The 10199-nt window shown below is 41.1% G+C and overlaps 1 protein-coding gene across 1 annotated transcript in view; it reads left to right on the forward strand.

Annotated features, from left to right (window-relative positions):
* The window catches only part of GABRA3 (gamma-aminobutyric acid (GABA) A receptor, alpha 3), a 302277-nt gene extending 292548 nt beyond the window's left edge, over window positions 1-9729 (forward strand). Inside the window, exon 10 of the mRNA XM_011974177.1 lies at window positions 9222-9729. Within this exon, the coding sequence (XP_011829567.1) occupies window positions 9222-9557 (336 nt within the window). The 3' untranslated portion in view covers window positions 9558-9729. The remainder of the gene's footprint in view (window positions 1-9221) is intronic.
* Window positions 9730-10199: the final 470 nt, after the last annotated feature.

Here is a 10199-nt window from a genome sequence, read left to right on the forward strand (position 1 = left end):
AGACTGGATTAAGAAAATGTGGCACATATACACCATGGAATACTATGCAGCCATAAAAAAGGATGAGTTCGTGCCCTTTGTAGGGACATGGATGCAGCTGGAAACCATCATTCTCAGCAAACTATCGCAAGAATAGAAAACCAAATACCGCATGTTCTCATTCATAGGTGGGAATTGAACAATGAGATCACTGGGACACAGGAAGGGCAACATCACACACCGAGGCCTATTGTGGGGAGGGGACGGGGGGAGGAATAGCATTAGGAGATATACCTAATGTAAATGACGAGTTAATGGGTGCAGCACACCAACATGGCACATGTATACATATGTAACAAACATGCACGTTGTGCACATGTACCCTAGAACTTAAAGTATATTAAAAAAAGAAAATAAAAAGAGGAAAATTATTCTTAGAACCATTTGCAAAATTTGTATAACTTCTTGTATAAATTTTGCAAAAAAGAAATAATGCTTGGACTCTATTTTTTTATTTTGAAATGCTCCAGAATAAAATTTTATCTTTTTTACATTGGAGAAAACATTCACATTCTCTTTAAACCTTGGAAAAGCTTAGTTTCTTGTCCTTAATGGCTTTTAAGTCTATGGGTCATTCCTGCAATTGTAGCCACAAGTCAAGTCACCCCTTGGTATTTCTTTGTTGGGTAAATAACATTCAATATGGGTTAAGTTTTACTCATAAACTGGTGGTTTTCCTACCTTGCTCTGCAGTAGGTATAAGTGGCCTGACAGTAATCATAGTCTCGATTGAAATACACACACACACACACACACACACACACACACGGCAATTATTTCTGGAATACCTGTGGCATGCAAAACTAAACCACATGGTCCCAGCACTCAGGAGCTAATGGTCTAAGAAAAGTAAGGCATATATCCATATATATATACACACATATACAGACAGAGCACTGATATAGGACCAAATGCTGAGTGTCACAGGAGAGATAAATCCAAAATGCTTCCTCTCTATTTTGTTCTGTTTACCTTACTGAACACTTGACTGTTTCCTAAAAAATCTACTGCCCTTGCAAGTGGAAGCCACTCCTTCATTCCCTCCTGCTGCTTCCAGGCCACTGTTTACTCCTTTGCTTCATGCAAAAAGTTTTGTCCTTTGATGTTCACTTCATCTGGCTTTATCACTCTATTTTTCTTCATCTTGCTCAACTTACCAACATTACTGTATTCTCTCATTACTGTATTCATTTCATATATAGGATTTCTACAACCAGTTCACTTTATTTGCAACTGCCCCAAGTTCTGTCTTTGTTTTTCAGTTGGATGACTCCTCCGACATCATAAACTAGAATTGAGCCTATTAAATGAGGTCTGGATTGTCCCATTTACCAGGCACTGCTACTGTTTCCAGGACTAGGCAAAGGTTTCAGAAATGAACCAATCTAACTGCCTGTATATTTGTTCTAGTGTTTTGTTTTTGTTTTCGTTTTTTGTTGTTTTTTTCTTGTTTTGTTTTTTCAGAAAAACTGACAGTAAGTCAGCTAATTGTGTTAGTATTTTTGGAACTGTTACTTGATATCAGAAGAGTTTTGTAATGAAAGTTGTGGACACACGAGGCCATATGTTCCACAGGGCTCGCCTCCATGTCATCCTTGGTCAATACCCAAATTGTAGTTTTCTCTATGGTTATTTATCCTCCCCTCACTTATCCTTATCCTCTTCTGTGTTTTTTTTTTTCTTGACTTATTCTCCTACTCCTCATAAACTGTCCCTCACTTCCCTCAGGAACTCCTGTTCATGGGAAGACAGAACATTCTGCACCAGCAGTTTCTTCACTGAATGACCCGTCCACCTCCTGTTTTAACTGACATGTGATTCTCAGTTGAGACTTCCTTCCAACTGCTTTCCTGCTTGGTAGAAGCTGTTAATTTGATTCCCATTTTCCAGAAGTGTAGTTTACATCATCTTAATCCCCAGTACTGCTTTCAGACCATTACTCTCTCACTCTTTTACATTAAAGATGTCTTCATTGAAGTGTCAACTCCTCACTTGGATTCTCATACATCAGGATTTCCTGTTTTTCTTGTTCATCCTTGGTATTTTCTTTGCACTATCCTTGTCTTCTTTCCAGCACTAAACGTTAGAGCATTTCAGGGCAGATCAGTCAGATCTGCAGACCAGTCAGCAGTCAGATCTCTTTTTTATTTTCTGATTCTGTACTCACTTCTCAAGCGACCTCATTCAATCCCAAGACATTGAATCAATGGCCATCTAGAGGCGAACAACTCCCAAATATGTATCTCTAGCCCAGACCTTTCCCCTGAGCTGCAGACTGATATATGTAACTGTGTACGTCTCTATTAGGATTATATTCCTATTGGGATGTCTGATAAAAATGTAATTCTTATATCCAAACACAACTCCTCCTCTTCCCCCTAAACCTGCTCTTCTTCAAGTCTTCCCAGCACAGCCAATAATGTCACTATTCTTCCAGACGCTCAGGTCAAAAACCTGGAATCCATTCTTAATTCTTTTGTTTTTCTCACCTGCCCCCCACTCTGCTCTCAGAAAATCCAAACCTAACTCATCAGCAAGTCCTGACTCCTCTACATTCACAATATAACTTGAATCTGTCTACTTTTCTCCATATCTAACATTCAACACACCACACCTCTCACTAGCCTCATTAGGACTAACATCCTAATTTTAGTCCTCTACTTTCATGGCTACAAATCTGTTCTCTGCCCAACAGTAGGGAAGATCAATTAAAATAGTAAATTATAAAAATTCTGCTCCAAATATTTTAATGGCTTCCCACTACATTTAGATCAAATTCCATTATTCTTACCATGGTGCTCAAAACCTTCCAGGATCTTGTCCTTAGATCTATGATGGTACCTTTTAGCATCTTTTTTGAATTTTCATTCACTCCACTCACTCATCCCATAGTGGCCTCCTTGATGATTCTTTTTATTTATTTATTTATTTGTTTGTTTGTTTATTATTTATTTATTTATGAGATGGAGACTCGCTCTGTCACCCTGGCTGGAGTACAGTGGCACAACCTCTGCTCACTGCAACCTCCATCTCCTGGGTTCAAGCGATTCTCCTGCCTCAGCCTCCTGAGCAGCTGGGACTATAGGCATGTACCACCGTGCTCGTCTAATTTTTTTGTATTTTTAGTAGAGATGGGGTTTCACCGTGTTAGCCAGGATGGTCTCGATCTGACCTCATGATCTGCCCGCCCCAGCCTCCCAAAGTGCCTGGATTACAGGCATGAGCCACCGCACCCAGCCTCCTTGATGATTCTTGACGAATCACTTTCATTCCAAGCCCAGGTACTTTGTCATTACCATTCTTTATGAAATGTTTATTGTTGAGATCTTTTCACAACTTGCTTTCTTATTTTGTTCAGGTCTCTACTTACCTTCTCAGGCAGACCTTCTCTCACTAGCATTCATCATCTTTTTCTTCACTGCCCTGCTTTATGTGCTTCCATGATAATTCTCACCTCCTGACATTACATTGCTTTATGTATTTGTTTGCTTCTATGTTTATTACATGTCCTCCCTCCCCCTCACTGGAATGTGAACTCCTTTAGGTCAGGAGCTGTGTTTTACCACTTATTGCTGCACCCCAACCACCTAGCACAGAACCTGTCACATTGTAGACACAGAAAATATTAAATAAACGGATGATTTCCTATGTTTTCCTTGCTTCTCTATTCAGCATAGGTACCGTAGTGTATCACTGCAGTCACTCACCAGCACTCTTGACCTCTCTAGTCACTTCAATCCAAGTCCTCTATTTCTCTGAAAAAAAAAAAAATCCATTGCTATTGATGGGTTGGTGACATTAATGAGTGTATTTTTGAATTCTGCTGTTCCTTCAACCTATGCCTGCAGTTACTCTCTGTCCCTAATTAGTTCTGTCTTCTTTATCCTACAAAATCTGGTTTAAATCAGCCAGGCGCGGTGGCTCATGCCTGTAATCCCAGCACTTTGGCAAGCCAAGAATTGAGTACAGATTCAGAAAAAAACACCTGAGGTCAGGAGTTCAAGACCAGCCTGACCAAATGGAGAAACCCCCTTCTCTACTAAAAATACAAAATTAGCCAGGGATTGGGCTGGGGGTGGTGGCACATGCCTGTAATCCCAGCTACTCAGGAGGCTGAGGAAAGAGAATTGCTTGAACCCGGGAGGCAGAGATTGCAGTGAGCCAAGATCACGCCATTGCACTCCAGCCTGGTCAACAAGAGCGAAATTCCATCTCAAAACACACACACACACACACACACACACACACACACACACACACACACACATATACACATATATTCTAGTTTGAATCTTTACTATTATTTTACCTTCCTCATGGGGAATGTAGAAGCCATTGTATGAGATTTCCCTCAACCTACTGGGCTCCTTTCTCTCCACCAAAATATAGATGGTATCTAATCTCATCCACTCTTTCCTTCTCAGCTGTGATCTAGACCTGGGAAATTCCACACTTATGCTCTAGATAACCCCCTCCCCCCGCCTTTTCAGGAAGGTGGTACAAGTGATTATTTTTCTTTCATCTGCATTTTCTCTCCTTTCCATTGACTTACTTGACCTTTCCAAATACTTTCTTCTCTTGAACTCCCTTGATTCGTTATTTATGCCTCTCTGAATGTTTCTAATTTGTGCCTTCTCCCTTATATTTTAATTCCCTCTTATTTTAATTAACCTTCCTCATTAAACTAGATTTCCTGAGGGTAGGGTCTCTGATTTATCGTGTGTGTGTGTGTGTGTGTGTGTGTGTGTGTGTGTGTGTGTATACACATAATGGTAAATATATATAACCTTAACCAATTTGAATTGTGTAGTTCAGTCCCATTAAATACATTCACATTGCTATGCAGTCTCCTGAACCCTTTTCATCTTGCAAAACTGGAAATCTGTATCCATTAAACAACAACTCCCCATTCCTTTCTGCCCTAGCCCCTGGCACCCACCATTATGCTTTCTGTCTCTATGAATTTGCTACTCTAGATATGTCATAGAAGTGAAATCACATAACAATTATCCTTTTGTGACTGGCTTATTTCATTTAGCAACCTCAAGATTCATGTCTGTTGTAGTATGTATCAGAATTTCCTTCCTTTGTGAGGTTGAATAATTGTGAATGGAATGAATTCATTGTGTGTGTATATCACATTTTGTTTATTGTTCTCTCAATGGACACTTGGATTGCTTCCACCATTTGTCTATTGGGAGTAATGAAGCTATGAACATGGGTATGCAAATATCTCTTTGAGACCCTGCTTATAATTTGGGGATATATACTCAGAAGTGGAACAGCTGAATCATATAGTGATTCTATTTGTAAGTTTTTGAGGAACCATCACAACATTTTCCATAGTGGTTGCACCATTTTACATTCCCAATAGTGCACAAGGGTTTCAATTTCTCCATATCCTTGCCAACACTTGATATTTTCTGGGGTTTTTTGGTAGTACCCATCATAATGTGAGGTGGGGTCTCATGGCTTTGATTTGCATTTCTGATTAGTGATGTTTAGCATATTTTCATGTGATTTTTGGCCATTTGTAAATCTTTTTTGGAGATATGTCTACTCAAGTCCTTTGCCCATTTTTAAATTGCCCCATTTTAAATTGAGTTGTTTGGGTTTTTGTTGCTGGTTTTATTCATCTGTGAATCCCACATAGCATATATTCCATTGCTTTGCTCCACTTCTGCCCCACGGGCTCAGAAAAGCTGAGCACCTGCAAGGGGGTTGACACAGAGGTACTGGACTATGTAAGTATATACTCTGAGGTTCTAGTTGAGTTTCACCTTTAGAGACAACTGACAGAAGTATCATCGGAGGAAGACTTGAGTGGGACATGCATTTCTCTATAAAAGTTTTCATTGCCTCATCACAAACCCACTAGATTTTTAGAAGTAAAGGCGTTCTTGTTCTGGATTCAAACTCCTTGCGAAATTTGGAGAAGTCAATTTCCACTTTTTGGTTAGGAAATTGCCCTAGGCTGAACTTTGGAGACATGCTGTCTATGCATCAAAGGTCAAGACTCAGGGGAAACAAACAAGAAGTCATACTGATAATCTTCAATAGTGGGTATTTTTTCATTCAGTAAACATCCATCATTTGCCTAAGAGCCAGATACTTGGCTAAGGGATAGGAATAGAATGACAATTCGTTCAAAGTTAAGTCATCTCAGTCTGTATATATCAAGGAGAATTACTGGAAAACTAGGTGTAGAAATGGGTAAATATTACCATTAATCTATGGCTTTTTTTCCTATTTTCTTGAAACTCAAATTTTGCTTTGATTTCCTTCTTTAATGATTTAGGTAAAAAATTGTAGTGGCTGATTAAAATGTGTCATGTTGAAAATGGTGGAAGAAATTAAAAGGTAATTTTCCCTTACTACTTAAAAAATCTGTGATTAACTTGATTGCTACTTCTCCCCATCTATAGAACATAAAGTGCTTATGGAGCTAAAAAAAAGTATTCATTGTTCAGAATCATTGTTTCAGAGACTTGGTCATAGCCAGTTTATAAGACGGCTAAGTGGAATGACATATGTAAAAGCTTCTAGAAAAGTCAGGGCAATATTTTCTTTCCTTTCTTTTGTCTTTTCTTTCTTTTCTATAATTTTTGGTCTACCCATGAGAAAAGAGTTTACTAAGCAAATTAATGAGCAAGTTGGCAAACAAGTAAAGCACCCTTTTATTTAATAGCAAAGACATTTAGCAGCAGGACTCTATTCACACAATGAATTTGCTAATTATAAATGAGTCCCATGTAGTATTTAAATAATTTACAAGGTTTTTAGAAACCTTAGAGTTCTGTCCCCCTTCCACTTGTAACAATGTGATTGCAATCCCCAAGGAGAAATAATATTGCTTTCAAATATCCTATTAGTCAGACTGTTCAATTTACGTAAACCAACATCCTCTCATCTGTCGCATTTCCCCTCCATGACTGAAAACACTGAGGCCAAAATAAGCAGACAGAGCAAGAGAGCATAGCATATAAGGCCTTTCAAGGACTTGCTGCTGCCTGTTTTACACAGCCTCAGTTTCTGCAACTCTTTGCCATGCACACTGTGGCCCAGCTACGGTAAACTTCTTGTCAACTCAAAGAACAGTGCCCTTGGCCAGGTGTAGTGGCTTGCACATGTAATCCCAGTGCTTTTGGAAGCCAAGGTGGGAGGATCACCTGAAGCCAGGATTACAAGACCAGCCTGGGCAACATAGTGAGATGTCATCTCTAAAGTAAAAAAGAAAAAAATTAACTGGGCATGGTGGCACACGCCTGTAGTCCCAGCTACTCAGGAGCCTGAGGCAGGAGAATCACTTGAGCCCAGGAGTTCAAGACTGTAGTGAACTATGTTCACACCAAGGCTCACCAGCCCAGGTGACAGAGCAAGACCCATGTCTCTAAAATAAATAAATAAAATGGCCTTGGCTTATGTACTGTCCTTTGCCACATGCTCATCTGATGAGCTCCTGCTCATCTTTTGTGACCCAGACCATAAACTTCATTGCCTTCTCTGAGCCACCTTTTCCAATGCCAGCAGGTACTTTGTCCCTCCTTTGACCGAATTCCCATAGCACTTGGTGCAGATCTTTGAGAAGTCTGATCACATTCAATGGCAATGATGTGCTTAAAAGGCTTTCTCCCACACCCAAGTGTGAGCTCCTGGAAGACAGGGACTCATGTTTTACCCTTTCCATTTATCTCTAAGTACCTAGCATAGTCCTTGGCCCAGTAAGCATTCAGTAAATATTGGGGAAAAGTTATTAGGATCACAATAGTAAATGGCAGTTAGGTATAAAGGAGAAAAAATAAGAATGATGGGGACTCTGAAGTTAAGAAGAAAGGGTATATGAAGAGATTAGGAGACAAGGGGTCAGCAAGAGAGGATGGAAATAGAGGAACACACAAAGAAAGCAAGTAGGAAGTGAAGGAATAAAGAAGTGAAGCCTGGGTTCTGGGAAGCAAAGTAACATCAAGGATGGACTCATGAGGTGTGTGAAATTAGGGCATTTCTGAAGCTCATCTATACCCACTTTTCCCTAGAGCAAACTGGGATGGAAAGAAGAAAAGGCCAGAGTGAGGAATGAGGCAGCAAACCATCTATAGACCATGAGCTAGGCCACCGCATTTGGCATGGGGTTGGGGCTGGCCTCCTCCCCTGGCCCCTCCTGTTCTTCAACTTCTCAATTCATATCCAGGCCTAAGCGTTGTCTCCTCTTCTCTCTTCTGCACCAGGGGAGGCCCAGTGAGGCTCTCTGTATACACAAGTTCATACTGTATATGAGAGCAAATTGGCATGTGGGTGTGCTTTCTTCCCACTGGGTGTTTGAGTTTCTTTCACTCTTAAAAAATAAGCACAAAGGGCAGTGACATAGCAGCTCCCCATCTATCTCTGCCTTTGTTATGTCAGAGAGTCTTTTACATAGCTAGGTGGAAAGCCTTGGCCTGCTCCTGAGCTTGCTGAACAGTTACACTGTATGAAGGGTTGTAATGTTGTTGTAATGGTGCATGTCAACATGCCATGGTATATATTGTCTTTATGACAAAATGACTTTTCAGACTCACCAAGCTCTCTTCCTCACAGGAGATGTGTCACTTGATGGTCACGGCCTTTTGGAGTTAATCCTCGGGTAACCAAAAAGTGTCTGGGGCCTATAGAAAGCAGCACAGTGCAGCCCTGGATAAAAATCTCTTACCAGATTGCAAGTTAGGCTCTGCCATTTTGTCTGAGGCTGTTTTCTCATCTGTCAAATGAGAGTAATCTCATCCACCTACCTCATAGGGGTTGCTCTGAGGATCAAATTACATGATATATAAGATTCTACATGTAACAAACGTTCCACAGTTTATTGGCAATTTCTAGCTCCATTCTCTCATCTGATCCTCTAAACAATCCTGAAAATTATTTTGATCCTCATTTTACAGATGAAGAAACTGAGACATGAAGAGGAAAAGTGACTTAGCCAAAGCGACATAGCTAGTAAGCCAGGGTGATCCACATTTCCTGTTTTCATACACAACTTCAGTTATTCCTTGACACAAACCTGGCTACTAGTGCTATTGGCTACATGGCCCCTGTTTCTTAACTTCCCTCATGGCTCCTCCTCCCTGTAGCCTCTGAAGGTTCTCTGTGTAATGAATTAATTAGCTTTGTTTTTTTCTCCCTCTCCCCCTCTTTTTCCCGGCCTCTAGAAGAAAACACCAGCAGCCCCAGCAAAGAAAACCAGCACCACCTTCAACATCGTGGGAACCACCTATCCCATCAACCTGGCCAAGGACACTGAATTTTCCACCATCTCCAAGGGCGCTGCTCCCAGTGCCTCCTCAACCCCAACAATCATTGCTTCACCCAAGGCCACCTACGTGCAGGACAGCCCAACTGAGACCAAGACCTACAACAGTGTCAGCAAGGTTGACAAAATTTCCCGCATCATCTTTCCTGTGCTCTTTGCCATATTCAATCTGGTCTACTGGGCCACGTATGTCAACCGAGAGTCAGCTATCAAGGGCATGATCCGCAAACAGTAGATAGTGGTGGCAGTGCAGCAGCCAGAGCACTGTATACCCTGTGAAGCATCCAGGCACCCAAACCCCGGGGCTCCCCTTCATGTATTTCAGGATTCTTCTTTTTACCCCTCTACCAAGCTGTGACTCTCAATTCATATTTATGAATCTCTATGAAAAAGAAACTACAGAAAAATTACTTGTCCCTCCAATATTGCTCAGTATAACCCCATCAAAGCCAAACACTGCCATTTGTCCAGTTGCTCATTTTAGTCTGCCAGTCTCCCCTAGCTGAGGGCACTGCATGTATTTTATTGCACTCTGCCCACTGCAAAAAGAACAAGAGATTCTACTCTCTATAGTGGAAGCCTTGGCTGTTTGAGAGGCCCAGAACAAGGAGAATTGTTGACTGGCCATCTAGATCAGATGATTCTAACTTACTAGGCAGCCAGGTTGGGCCATGCCATGTGATCCTGCGTGCCACCTCCCCTGCCTTCAGCAAGGCCTACTAGGCATAAGTACTGATAGCAAAGTTGGGAGTCAATTCTATACCCCCAACCCATTTCTTAGTTTGGAAATCAGTGGGGACAATTGGTACCAACCACCGTCTACCATGTATGGCCAAAATAAATAGAACTAGCTATGCCAGCCTGGCGCCAAGATGGT

Source organism: Mandrillus leucophaeus, unplaced genomic scaffold, assembly GCF_000951045.1.
Source record: "Mandrillus leucophaeus isolate KB7577 unplaced genomic scaffold, Mleu.le_1.0 Scaffold1421, whole genome shotgun sequence".
In the NCBI taxonomy this organism is placed as follows: Eukaryota; Metazoa; Chordata; class Mammalia; order Primates; family Cercopithecidae; genus Mandrillus; species Mandrillus leucophaeus.